Raw genomic sequence first — 14,971 nt, forward strand, 5'->3', positions numbered from 1 at the left:
CTGTCAGGTCTGCTCTATTTGCTACAGCTCCTGAGTTCAAAATGCACTTTTTTTTCTCTTTCCTTTCGCCAACAAACAGAGAACTCTCCCCCTCTGTCTGATAGTGTGATTACTCTGCAGAACTCTCCGTCTGTCCTCTATTACTGACCTCACATCCCCCCATCGGGGTGGATCAAACCAGACAAGGTGTTCCTTCATCCTGCAGTCAGACGCACACGCATCCACAGAAAAACACACACACGCACACATTGTCTGCGGTTTGGAAATTTCAAGGGGCCAATTTGACAAGGCACACCCACCTACTCACAACAAGACACATGCTCACAAGGTGTGCACACATTTGTATGCACTGCACAGCTCGTCTCTCAATAGCTCTCTCCTTCTGTCTCGTTCTCCCTTAGACACACTTTTACGCGCGCACACACACACATATACAAACACCACATACACACACAAACAAACAGAAGGCACACCCATCAACAGAAGTCTGATTATCCTGAAATTCTGGAAAGTGCAGAAAGGAGCACAGAGCAGGTCTGACTCATCTCTTTGAAATAGTTCCTTTTTTATTCAAATTTACAAAAAGAAAAAGTACAACAGAAATAAATACACTTTGTTCAGCACGCAATTGTGGAGTTGTATCAACATCGTGCAGGAGCAATGAAGTCACGGGGGGAAGGTGGGCGCAGAACCAATGAGGGTGGATCTGTTTAGGGTCAGAGGCCGGAGGTCATGACCTTTACTCTGCATTTTTGAGCTACATACATTAACTAGATACTAAGGTATCTGTGCTCGTCCTTTAAGTGGAGCTTCACTATCCTAAGTATCGAGGCTCATTCAGGGGAAGATGTGAGAAATGGACCGCTTTCCTCTGTTGGTGCACCTAAGCCGGCTAAAAGAGTGAAAAAAAGAGCCACGGAGTGCTGCGGAGACTTCAGGCTTTTATTCTATTTAAAACAACTGATTCAACTAATCACGCTTTTGATTGAACCAATTTGCCGGGCTCAGGAGGTGGGATAATCAGCTCTGTCAAGTGGTTTAGTCGGCACAGCACTCCAGAACTCTGAAATAAGACAAATCAGGAGAATCATCACTTTGATTTTGACCAATCAGCCAAAGCAAAGCTTTGAATCAGCAGAGATGAGACACCTGGAGCCAATCAAGACCGAGGAATAGACCATATAATTAGAACGGTACGCAGGGTCACTTATTGGTATAGCATGCTAATTGCTTATAAAATGTCTGCCCAAAACGATACTGCTCTGAAAATACGGCGAGTCTTAATATATGTGTTCTGGGGAAAAGCGGCTGAGAAAGTTGGCACATTAGAGATAAATGCTAGGGAGAACACTGCGCATATAATTTAGTAATTCTCATTGCAAACTGGTTCTAAGTCATGTTAGGTGCACCGGTGAAATAATCATTTGACACTTTTTATTCCGACTGAATGATAAATAAAGGATATTTCTGGTTTTGTTTGTTTTAGAAATGGCTTTTGTAAATTGTAACTGTAATTTTGACCATTATTTCAGCTCACTGTGCTCACCTGACGTCCAACGAAGTCAAAACCAGCAGGTTAGGAAGATTAGTTGAAGGCAAATCGGAAAGGAATGTGTGTTTGATTGAATCAGTTCTCATTTCCACTTCTACACCCAAAATGATTCTTTGACCTCATAAAAGAAGCAATCATTTTGAGTAAAATGCAACTGAAATATATAAAATCAAATATTTATTTCCTTATTCAGATAATTAATTATTAAGGAAGATATGCTTGGTATAAACTGAATATATGCCAATCAAGTAGATTTCATCTGACTAGACTTGATTAAATTTAACATTTTACATTATACTTATCTAATCAAATTACACTGGAAGTAATACATGTAATCAAATTACTTAAAGTTGGTGTTTTGGGTATAAACGGAGTGTGTGTTTTTGTATTCACTGGCTAAATGCAAATCAGATCCATCCTACTGCACCTTACAGGGGATTGTAATGCACTTGAAGCTGCTTAGTCACCTCCAAAAATGAGTCAGAAGAACATTAGTGCCTCGTTCACACGGCTCCCTAGGATACTGTACACAAAGCAAAGTTCTTTCACCCACATTGATCTTTCAAAATACAAACAGAACACTGAGCCTTCTTTATGTTTGAGTTCAAATTACTAGAGAAGCTTCTCTGTGTTATTTTGATCCAACAGGTTTGTCAAGAGGCCCTCTTGAGAGCTTCTCAGATGCATTAACTCTTAATTAATATAAATGACGTGAATGACTGAAGTCACTGGCAAGGTTCAGTGTTTTTAGCAAAAACTTTCCACCTCCTAGGTCTTTGAAACGACCTTACAAGCTGAAGAACAGATATTACTGATGATATAGCAAAAATGAAGACATGTTGTAAAAAACAAAAATCTGTCCTCTGAGTGTCTAAAAGTCCAAATATGTTTTCTAAAATAGCAGGTGAAAGTTTTTGGAGGTACAGTTCATCATCCAAATGAATCCCAAATCAGTTCTCCCTGAGGTTCTGCACCCCCCTCCCTGTCTTCTCTGGTTATTGTGCAGTACATTGGTCCCCACACTGTCCAGTCTGCACAGTGGCACTGTATGGAAAAGTCTGTGGCTCAGGTAAAGGGTAGAGAGACACATATGGGTTTTGTTTCATGTCACCGGCTTCTCGTCCGGTTAACAAAATGCTGCAGAAGACCTTGACAACAAGATTATGGTGGACCAAACTGGCGGACACTAGCGAAGCTGGCAGCCTGGTGTGACTTTACAAAGAATGAAACAGTGACACTTCTGCGATGGTGCGCCAAAGACGTCCATACATTCAAGTTGTGGCTAAATTCCTCTCTGGACTAAAGTAACTTTCAGGCTTAGTATATGGTGGCCCTGAAAGGCCAAACGCACTGCAACTTGGGAAACGCCAGCAGATAGAAAAATGCTACAAAACAGAATCGAAGTGAATAAAACACAAGAGAAATTTTAAAAACATTATGAAAGGTCAAGAAATTAAAAAAACCCTCCAAAATAAAAAGACAACTCACAAAAGACAATGTCGGTGTTTTTGGGGAGACAATATCATAACAGAACAGCTAACATGACAAGCTAACAGTAAACGGCTACTAGCAAACCTATATCTACAGTATTATGCGAATCGTGAGATTAAAAAACACATCGCCTGCACCCTTTTCTCCTTTGCAACACTGACAAATCGTTTCTTTTAAATGTGTCTTACTTCATCAGCAGCTGTTTCGTTACGTTGCTGTCTCCCCAAAAACACTTTTCTTTCTTTTTCTGTTGTGTTTTTTTAAACTTTTGCTGTCATTTGTGAACTTTTGTAGAGTTTTTCTACTTGCTGGTGTTTCCTTAAGTTGCAGTGCATCTAACCTCTCAGGGCCACCGTAGCAATAAATACATTATAGAGCTAAGTTGTCATTTCACGCAAGAACATTTGCTTATGTAGACCATAATGCATCAGTAATTTGGCATTTGAATTGCATTGCCTGAAATGCACACAAGACACTTTTCCTTAATGTAGTGTTTGTCATATTTTTCAAGAGAAGCAACTATCTATAAAACCTCCACATCTCTCAGGCAGTGTAAAATTTATTATAAATCCTATTTATTCCACTTTTGAAGGCTATTAATTCAGTTTTTAGGGAACACTGTGACTTTTTTTGTTTTGTTTTGTATACCCATTAGGGGGATTTCTCCTCACTCCACTGGATTTTCATCAAATTGGATGTTCACTGGCACAGGTTAGCTCACAGGCTTCCTGTAACTAATATTTTGCACAACAAACTTCTGCCAGAGGCCACATGTATAATTGAATCCTTGGCTTGTCCATCTCAGACGAAGAGCTAGCACACAGCAAACCCAAACACAGATGTTGAATACATGGTGTTGTTTTGAGTCCAGGAGGCAGTCCAGCGCAGTTAATCCATTTCTAATCTACAGTACATACAGGTAATCCCAACAGTGCTCCATTTTCAACATCTAAGTTCTGTTCTACACATTTTTTATTTTATTTTTTTACACATTTTAAATTTTATATACTCTCTTTTAGCAGTAATACTTAGTGGTATTTACAAATGTGTGTTTTTTTTTTTTACATACAGTCAAACATGATATCTTCGTTTAGCTGACATCTTATAAAACAACTGTAATCTTCGACATGATTCGTTATCTATTATTGAACATCACACAGTATAAAAGTGCATTCCAGCTGAAATCTCCAGCTCATTTGCATCCTGACCTTTTAACAAGAAATAAAATGAAAAAGAAAAAGCCTGTCTGTGGTTGTGTTTCACTACAATTTCATTAGAGATCTGTGGAAATGTTCCATTGGGCCGTACAAGCGTTTGGAGTGGAAACTGATTTTGTGGGGTTTTTTTTATTGTTGTTGTTGTAAAATCATGCATGTGAGACTGGGGGAGTGGGGTGGGCAAATTAAAAAAAAAGCAGACTTCTTTCATAAAAAAGACACATTTATGCCATCAATAACAGAGTCCTCACGGCCCCGTATGGTACACAGAATACTCGTGGATGGTTCGGCTTATGTAATTTACTGTAGTACAATCAAAGCCTTGTGGTGTTAATCAGTTCTTTTGTGTCGTCGCGTGTGTTTGTGTGTGAATCTTTGTAAACATACCAACACTCAACTACAAAATAGCTGGGGGGGATGGGGGTGGGACGGGGGGCGAAGAATGAGAGGGTCTGGGGAGGAGGAGGGGGATCATATCCCTAAACCATTTAAATTTTTCACAATGTCTGTTTTTCCTCGTGGGCTGAGAGGAGGGAGAATCTTTTGCAGGATTTAAATGATTCATCATTTTCATTTGGAATGGAGTAGCAAGCTGAATAATTCACTTTTTCTGCCACTGCAGATGGAATAAAAAGTAACAGTTTCTGTACAATCATCTCACTTCCAAGACCATTTCTCTCTCTATACATCCTTGCCGCCCATTCCCTTTATAGTCAAACATCACTTTTTTTCCCTCCCCTGTGTCTTATCCTACTTTCTAAACTTCGTCGTTAACTGTTTTTCCCTGCCTCGTCGTCCTGAAAGCTAATGTTGCGGCATTACGCAGCATTAGTCATCAGTCTCATCTCGAAAATTGTCTCTGGGTATTTCGATTTCCCCCCGCCACTCTCTTTTGCTCCATCTCTGTTAAATATGCACGCATACGGCACGCGCTTGGTCGCGCACGTGTTCTCACGCACTTCTCACCGACTTTTCTCGCACGCAAACACTCACACACGCAGACACTGGGATCAGATCGGCGCGCCAGACGTCTTCCTTCTCGCCTCCTGCTGTTTCTCATTCCATACGTGAGAGCTGAATTTAATCGAGTCTTGGATGTTTGAGTTGTTTTTCTCTGTCCAAAGCGTTTAACAAATTGTTGCTGCCCCGAGCAGAAGCAGGCTCTGCATTGTCTCAGTATCTGTGCTCAACCATATCAGCGTTTCAACACTTATTGCTATAAATTACATCAATCACTCCCTCCCCTGCCCTCGCATTCTCCATCCTCCCTAGGCTCATTTTTCTCTGTCTCTTTTTATTACTTTGCCTCTTCATCTTTCTCCCCTTTAACTTCTCTTCACATTATTCGAGCTCAAGTTGCCTTTTCATCATCCTTCTTTTCCTCCCCTTCCTCTCTTACCCCCTTTTGCCCCTATTTGTTTCATTTATATCCTTCCTCAATCTTTCCCCTCTTCTCCAGCCCGCACTCCATCTTTTTTCACTTTCTTCTCGGGCTCCTCATTCATTTCTTTCTCTTTTTTGGCACCCTCGTCAACCTTTTCCTTATCTTCCCTCTCTTTCTCCCTGTCTTTGAAGAGCTGGGCTAATTTCTGGAATTGGGGACCCCACTCTTCCAGCCCCGCCCCCCAATCCTCCTTCTCTGAATCCTTCTCCCCTTCGCTCTCAAGTGAGCTGAGGGATCCAGCCCTGGACCCTGTTCCCTCCAGGCCATACACCTGCACAGAGTCGTACGGCGGCTGTGAGGGATCAAAGGTGACCTGGGCAAGGCGCAGACGTAGGAACTCACCCACTCGCAAAGCCAAGGAGGGACCCCCGTGCCCTGGTCCCCCTCTGGCTGCCTCCATTCCTGGAACCCAGTTGGCCCCAAAGCCCATCACACTGCCATATGTTGCCCGAGGCTGCCCGGGGAAGGGCAAAAGCTGAGGGGTCATATCCCTCCTGCCCAAAACATACCCTCCCATACCTACTCGATCGCGCCAGTCCCCGATAAAGCCAGGTGCTTCTGGGTAGACAGATGGAGTCCCGGTCAGTGATACTCCTCCACTTTCTCTGTCTGGCCTTGCCACTACAAAGTTGCTTCCCATCTCCAGTCCTCCTCTCCCCAGAGTGCCAGCGTAGTCCCTCTGTCCAGATACCTCCCCCTGCAGGACAGTGGCATAGTTGCGTCCACTGGCAGGTGGTTGTTGTTGTCCATCAGTGGAGGTGATCCCATTTCCATTTCCACCTCCACTTCCCCCTGCTCCTCCTCCTCCTCCACTCCCCCCTCCTCCTCCTCCTCCTCCTCCACCAGAGTCAGATTCAGCCACAATGCCACCTGTGCGTTTGGGGGACATGCCGGTACGAGAGGCCCTGCGTCCTGCCATGGGGAGGGTAGCCGAGTCACACACCCAGCCTCCTACGCCGTGACCCTGGCCAATCAGGGAGCCGGATCGGGTCATGACAAGGTTGTGCTCCCTGGGCAATGTCTCCGACTGCACCTGGAGGGAACGTAGGCGAGCACGAGTGGTTTCAGTTCGGGGCTGGGGTTGGGTGTTAGGTTTGGTTACAGTAACACAAAATGGGATGAGACAATTTGCCAAAGGAGGAAGGGGAAATTTAATAACAGGTATATTAAATGTAGAAAGATAGGGAAGAGTGATGACATATTGCCCGCGTGAAGGAAAAAAACAGGAGATGATGATGATAAAAAGTGATTCACGTGAAGGAGAGACAGGCAGACAGTGAGCAGAAGAGGGAAAGCAGAGTTGGAAGAAGACATAGACATTAATTGATCGCTAGAATGAGCTAACACTGCACTGTGATAGGGAGATGGAAAGGGAAGAGATAGAGAGATAAAATATTTGAAAATTAAATAAAGCTAGGGCCAGGGGCCTTGCCATGGCCCTAATAAATAAAAGCATAAGGACAAAAAGAAAGAATAAAGCAGGATATGATGTGTCGTCATCATCCCCCAACAACGTCCAGCACATTTCTGCGACTGTACAGAGATTAAAAGTGTGGCAGTGCTTTAATCACTGCAGTAGTTCAGTATATTAGTTTGATTTCAAAACCTTATAATGATTTTATATTTGCTTAATGACTTTCTCACGTTTTCGTTTACTTATTTAATTGAATAATTAAGTCATTGATTCAGCTTTAATGATGTCTTCAATGCGGCCATCTACTGCTAATCGACTAATTTATTCCGTTATAATTAACGATTCACAGCAACGGCTACCGCTTTTTGCATCTTATTGAAATATTTAGCCTCCCATCAATCTATGTTTTAAGCTGTGTTGCAGAATGAGTTCCTGTGCTGCATTCAACACAAATATGCAAGTGTGCGTTTGAATAATGTAGATGGGAAGACATCAAAATTCTACCAAACAGCAATATTGGGTTCTCTGGGCATCACTGCTAAATAGTGGCGTTATGTTTTAGACCCTAGTGTCCCTCATCGTCTCTCTGTTTCGCTTGCACATTTATTTAAGCTCATGTGTGTTTAGCATGTGTTTAGTGTGAAGCTCACTGTCATCCTTACCCAGTCCACATTTTGACTGAGGTTAACTTTGTCCTCACTGCTCCCTTCTGTACAGTTGCTTGCAGTTCCCGTTCCTCCTCCTCCTCTGTCCTGGCTGTCGCTGGTTCTCGGCGTACCTCCGTCAGACGTGCTCACCCCACTCTGGGGTGCGGTCCCGTCGCGGCTTTCCGTCCGACTCCCCGTTCGACTTCCTGTGCTGAGATCCGTTGGAGCTATGTACACCGCCCCAGACTCCATCGGCCCGACCATGGCCCCTTGGTTCTGGATAACCAGGGAATGGTCCGGCTGGCCTCCAGGAAAGCGGTACGCCAGCTCCGCCAAGCCTGGTTCGAACGTTCCTCCTGGGGTGCGACGGAGAATGGGTAACGTGTGGCTGCTGTAGCAGAGACGACCGTACAGGGGTCCTGCCGGTCCTGTGTAGTTGTGATCCACGCCTGGATTCTGAGCCCAGCTATAGGTGCGAGATTTGTCTTGACCACGATGTGAGTAACGACTGCAAGACAAAAAAAGGGCATATGATTGGTCTAAATCTGACCATTTTATGCCTGCTTTTGAATACTGCTTGCTGCCGGGGAAACATCTTTGGTCATTTTTTAAACAGTTTTATTCTTTTAAACCATGACTTGTGGTTTTGTGTTTCACTCTATATTCACACTGTAAGATATTCTGCTGAGACATTTGTCCACCTTGGGATGGGAAAAAATAACCAGGTGAGAAATATGAAGGGCTTACTGTGTGATTTTGTTTGGACTGAAAACTTGTGATTCCACGGACAGAATTTCAAAAGAAAAAAAGTGATGCAGTGCAGCTAGGGCCAAAATAACCTCTGTTTTAATACAAAGTTTCTTTCATAATGAACGCTCCAAATCTTACAGTTCACTCCAAGAAGAACAAGCTACAGCAGTGCTCGACTCAACTATGCGCTCCTTTGTTACATGGCGCCAACAGAAATTAGAAATTAAAAGTCTCACAAAGGTAGTTAATATTGCAGGAATATTGCACTGGATTGCATTAGATTTAGACGGTTTTTCATGTTGCTGTGTCCACCTCCATAAACTGTGAGAAGCAATTTTCGATCAACTAAAAGCAGCCTTTGTACTTGTTTATGGCCTCTCCATATGGCTTGCATGAATCCGGGAGCTAATTATTAGTCCAAAGGCAATAACAATGTTTCACAGGAACATCAAAGTGGGTGCAAACAACTCTCTGATGTAGCAGAACATAAATGAGTTTTAGCAAAATGAGCACAACAAAGTGGCCTCCTAGGACTGCCAAGCTTGATAGCCTTCTGTTTGAGCGTTTTGATTGGTGGCTGATTATGACCTGGGAGTTATGGCTTAAACAGTTACTTAAGTGGATCAGTTAAGAGCCGGACTGCGACGAATGGTTTCACTCTGAAGGCGTAAATAATATTTTCTTTTCAGCATGTAATGAAAGGTCCGCTGCGATGGTTTGATTAAATTAAAAAAGACCCATTTATATATATATGCATCACCACATGCAAACAAACCCTCCCACACACCCCTCCGCCTGCTTACACGTTCCTGCTGTCCAGCGTGCGATAGCCGCGTGAGCGCGAGCTGTGCGGGGCACTCTGGAGGGCGGCAATGTCAAAGGCAGCTGTGTCGGCCTCGCCTCCGCCCTCGTCGTCATACGTTATGATGTTCTCGCGTACGTCGTCCTCCTCCAGCGGTGACAGCGAGTCGCGCTTCTGACGCCGCAGCGACAATGACAGGGCACTCACCGCTGCCGAGGGGGTGGCAACGGGAATAACGGATATTGAGGCATAGGAGAGAAATTGGAAAAAGAGTGATGAACAAGGGAGAAGGGGGGGGGCAGAAGTCACAGGGGAAATAAAGGAAAGGAGGAAGAGATGTGTGTGTGTGTGTGTGTGTGTGTGAGCAAGGGAGAAAAATTCAAGCAGACAAAGAGGTGAAACACACAGAGACAAAACGAATACAGAGAGTCCTTGGGTTAGAGGGCTGGTATATCATATCAGCAGACTGCATGCCTCCACTAGGTAATTGACTTTGAGCTCCAGCCAGCCAAATGGATGCTTTATTGTCCCATGACTCCATGACTCTTATTGCATATTCCCAATATCGAGAGCTAAATTTGACCCTGGACTGTGGCAACGAACCAAATGATGCCTTTGTGACTTTTAACAGGTTTGCAAACACAACATTAGCATTGGGCAGCAGAATCAGCCTTCCCATACCCACATCAAACTCTGGGAACAGTGTTTTTTGTTTTTTTTTTTCAATTTAATTTTCCAGGGGAAAGGCACGGACGCAGGTCTAGATTAGGTTCCTGCACTAGGATCGTGTTGGTAGAAAAACAGATAGGGGACACCTATGATAATAGAATTAGTATGCTTAATAAGTGGGGGAAATCCTATTCTTGTATGTGCTGAACTTTCTGGATGCAAATAGGGAGAAAATGAGAACCAAGCTGAAAAGTAAAGTGCATAAATATTCAGGAAGGCACCCGATCCAAATAAGACCCCAGTCAGAAATCAAGGACAAGAAGAATTGAGCATCCTGTTAAAGTTGCTGCTGGTACACCGGTGGAAGGTGACACCTCATAATTTCTCTCATTATTGGCTTGCCAGCTCATTTGTACATTTCAAGGATGCAATTTTTTTTTTTCCACTCCAATGTAGAATTTCTGAGTGGACATGTTGATCAACTCTCTGAATTTGGACCCTCACAGGTTACTAGAAGACTAGTTAGTTGATCGACTTACATTGCCCATAATCTTTTCTTAATATATTCCACTCACTCGCTCTTAGACAGCTCTCCCTATCGTCTGTGCAAACTGTTTTGGTATTTATAGAAATCCAAACCGTGCCGAATCTGCTCGGGTGCTTATTTATATTTGCAGTGTATGATTTGATTTAACAAACACTAATGTGCTTGTGTTTCCATACGGCTGTATCGCAGGAGGTTAAGCTGCCGCGGTAAGTAAATCTACAGCCTTAATATAGTTGGAGGCCACATTATTTGATTTCTATGGAACTAATTCAATGATGCCTAAATGGAGTGGGAAAACTCTAAGCCTTTATAACTGTTTGAGGAATAACCTTTATAGCGTGATGTGCGTATATTTATCTGTTAAAGACAGCCTCTGTCCACAGGGCAAAGTTGCCAAATGGCTCGATGGCTACCTCGTGTGAACCCCGCTCCTTTTTAATAACTGATGAAGGTGATGACAGAGGTTCTTTAAGGACATTTGGCATTCTGTAGAAGGCCCGCTTATTATAGTGTTTAGAAATAGAAAAAGCAGAATTGTACTCCTGCCCACAATCATGCCATTATCACTTAGTGAACTAAATTCTTAACTCCACTAAATCCACTGAGCACGATCACCTTCACGCCATGTCGCGTCTCCCACTTGATTGAACTGGCCCCTTCCAGAATGATAATGCCTTTATCAACAAGGCATGAGTGATTTCAAGAGACTCAATAGAAATGACAATGATGCTGGCTATCAGCCAGTCTCCTCAGCAACTAGACATTATCCAATTGAGCATTTGAGTTTCTGCAAAGGTGGCTGTGACATTTTATTATGCTGCTATCAAAAACCGGAGGGCCCAGATAATCACTCAAAATTGTTATTTTAGCTGTGATTAGAGCTGACCTTGCCAAGGGAAATAACTGGACCAAAATTGCGAGGAAAAGTAAACCTGTATCGAGCAGCTGTGACTAAGAGAAATATTTACGCTGCTGCTTTCATTATTTTCATATGCAGATTAAGCATCCAGGGATGTAGTTGAAGGTAAACAAGCCCTAAACGCTATTTACTCAACTTTCTATTTGTAGAATGGCATTAAATGCATTTCTAGGGAGTAAATATTTATGATATAACTTCATATTATATCATAATGTACATAACACTAAGTGCTGTTACAAAAGCCACGATGTAAGTTATATAAACAAGGGTCTTTAACCATTTTACTTTCGCTTTTGGCATTATCTTAAGCCAAGCCCAGATTTAATCTCTCTCAAGCTTTATGAGCTATTAAGTATTTACCCAGTAATGTAGCAACACAAGCCAGGATAGCCAGCAAGGCAGCTGTACTGAGCCCAGGGGAGGGCAGTGTGGACTGCTGAGGAAGACACACCGCTTCTCTCTCCCAGTCCCATTCGCCCTCGGTCTGTTTGTCCTTGTCTTTCTCCCCGGCTCGTGCCCCTCCTTTCAGGCAGGGACAGACGGACACAGTGACCGTCCCAGTGCTGGTGAGGCCAGACGTCCCATCCCTCAGGACGAGCGGCACGTAGAGGGTCAAGGTGGAGGATGGGGAACGGGACAGTGGCTGGATCTGGGACAGCAACACCAAGCTGGCTGTGGGGCCTGAAGAAGAGTTGACAGATAGGAAGAAACTTTGAGTCCACTGTTAACCGCATGCTACAGTGTTGTTTGCAGAATGGAGGCAGGACGTTCCAATTTGGAAATTATGCCCAGAAATGAATGTCCTCATGTTTGCAAATGTGCGACTGCAGTCAGCTGGTGACGGGTTTGTACCACAAAGGAATGGAGCAGGCAAAAATATTTAGCCCCTCTTTTATTTTTACTATTTTCGTTCACTTCCCTTCTAATTTGAGCTACAGTGTTCCACAGCAGAATAACAATGATACTAATTTTACAGGATGAATCTACTAGAGTGTTACAAATTGGGCAGACAGTATATTTTTCACTGCCGCAGCCAGACGCTTCATGATTTATGGCTCCAGATAGGCTGCAAAACTTAAACATAAATTCTAATATACTTTCACATTTAAAATTATTGTTTGAATAATGTGGTGCCATTAGATCCATCTGTATGATCCTTTTCAAAGACTCCCACACTTGTCCTGGTTAATGACACAACAAAGTATGTACAGAAGAAAGCCTGTACATCCAAAGCACTGACTTTTACAACACACTTGTATGTTTTCATGAAAGGAATACATCATAAGCCCGTTTTTTTTTTTAAAGATGTTATAATGGACATCGATGATGAGAGGCTCACATACAGCAATTTAAAAGGACAGAGAGCAGCAATAACAAAAGAGGTAATGGCCTGTATTGATCTGACTCTCACTTTTGAGAAAAAGAACTGCGGAGGATCTGTGTGGGAGATGTTTTTAGAATTACACACACAAGGCCACAAAAATATAGCCGCTGACACGAAAGGAGGTTTTCATTAGCATGAATGGCACTGGGAATGAAAACATGACAAACGCGATTATCAAAAAGATCTTCAGCGATCCAAATGATAGATCAAATCATTGTCTTTTTAAACAAAGAAAGTAATGTAGCATTTTGTCAGACAAGCTGTCCACACGGGAGCTGAGGATGATCTTATTGTCTCTCTGTTCTACTGTTGGATGACACATCAAAGAGGTCTTTGATTTCACATGTCACTGAGTTTATAATACTCATCCATGATCTGGCGAGTTAACTTGGTTTTGTCTGGTTTAGGAAGAGTTGGGAGTTTGGTCACCAGTTTGGTAGTAAAATTAGTTAAAGAGTAGTCGGATCTTCACCTGGCAGGAGTGGGGAACTCCAGGCCTCAAGGGCCAGTGTCCTGCAGGTTTTAGCTATCACCCATACCAGGTCTCTGGAGAACTTCAAGACATGTTGAGGAGGTAATTTAGCCATTTAAATCAGCTGTGTTGGATCAAGGACACATCTAAGACCTGCAGGACCCTTGAGTCCTGAAGTTCCCCCATCCCTGTCTTAAGTTCTATATTTAGCATGTTTTAGCTAATACAGCTAACTTAGTAGACAATCAAAGCATTTTTCAGCTAAAAGGCAGTTTTTTGGTCAGAATTAATGGAGAACAAAACAAAACTAAAAGGAGTGTTAATGTTAGACTCAGAATCAGCATGTAGCCAGAACTATGACTTAAAATGAGAATGAATGTCATCCTGTGTTTGCTGGATTTTCAATTGGACGTTTTCAAATTCCCCGTATTCGCCATATTGTGTTTACTGATGAGTCAAGGCTGAGAAATTTGTTGCCAAGCTACACTCACAGACCACTCGATTAGTTACATCATGCTACTTTTCCCTCCAGAACTGCCTTTATTCTTCATGGCATAGATTCAACAAGGTGCTGGAAACATTTCCTCCGAGATTTTGTTCCATATTGAAATGACAGCAGCACACAGCTGCTGCACATTTGTCAGCTGCACCCATGATGTAAATCTCCTGTTCCATCACATCCCAGAAGTGCTCTCTCTGATTTAGATCTGGTGACTTTCATGTTGTTTACGCCAAAATTTTACCCGACTATCTGGATTTTGCAGCAGAACTTGAGACTCATCACAAAGGTTTTTTTTAAACCCTTTATTGCCCAACTTTGTTGAGTCTGTGAAAACTGTAGTCTCAGTTTCTTGTTCTTAGCTGACAGGAGAGGCACCTGGGTTGGTCTGGTAGCCCATCTGCTTCAAGGCTGACCGTGTTGTGCATTCAGAGATGCTCTTCTGCATACCTTGGTTTTACCAAGTGCTTAGAAGTTACTGTTGCTTTCCAATCATCTTGAAGGAGTCTGGCCTTTCTTCTAAGGCCTCAACAAAGCAGCTCTCACCATTTTCTCTTTTTCAGGTGAGGAGATTCAGATTTTGTGGTATTATTCAGTACATCAGAATTTTCTGCCGCATTCAAAGTTAATTAAATCACCTTTTCCCCCCATTTTGACACTCGGTTTGCATTTCAATAGGTCATCTTGACCATGTCAACACTGAATGTCATGTGAGTGGCTGATCAGAATACATGTGTGTTAATGAGCACTTGAACAGGTATACCTACAACTAATACACCTGTTCAAGTGTCCAAGGTGTGCACATGGAATACTATATTATACACTTCAATATGCTGCAGACATCTTTAGCTAATATGACGCACAAATCAAACTTTCAAGTGCAGAGGGATGAGCAGTGTGCAGAATGCATAAGCACACATAAAAGTATTCTGTGGAGTTTTTATCTGCTAGTGGTGCAATGTTTTGATTTGCATTACTGTCCTCAACCGCAACTGTGCAGCATATACCAACTGGAGAGCTTCACCGATTTCATGCTGTTCCACAACAGTTATTGTGTCAAAGGAACAAAAATGTAGCAATGCAGAAGCAAAGACGTGAAAAGAAAAAAGAATGCCAGCTGATGTAATCAGGTCTGCATTCTTCAAAATATTGAAAAATGTCACT

The 14,971-nt window shown here is 42.8% G+C and overlaps 1 protein-coding gene across 1 annotated transcript in view; it reads right to left on the reverse strand.

The window, feature by feature from the left end:
- Window positions 1-548: 548 nt before the first annotated feature.
- cdh24b (cadherin 24, type 2b) overlaps window positions 549-14,971 on the reverse strand; it is a 155,063-nt gene continuing 140,640 nt past the window's right edge. Inside the window, exons 11-14 of the mRNA XM_003457428.5 lie at window positions 11,813-12,133; window positions 9,319-9,526; window positions 7,781-8,273; window positions 549-6,737 (exon numbers count right to left, since the gene is read on the reverse strand). Of these exons, the coding sequence (XP_003457476.1) occupies window positions 5,697-6,737; window positions 7,781-8,273; window positions 9,319-9,526; window positions 11,813-12,133 (2,063 nt within the window). The 3' untranslated portion in view covers window positions 549-5,696. The remainder of the gene's footprint in view (window positions 6,738-7,780; window positions 8,274-9,318; window positions 9,527-11,812; window positions 12,134-14,971) is intronic.

This window comes from Oreochromis niloticus, linkage group LG18, assembly GCF_001858045.2.
Source record: "Oreochromis niloticus isolate F11D_XX linkage group LG18, O_niloticus_UMD_NMBU, whole genome shotgun sequence".
Taxonomy (NCBI): domain Eukaryota; kingdom Metazoa; phylum Chordata; class Actinopteri; order Cichliformes; family Cichlidae; genus Oreochromis; species Oreochromis niloticus.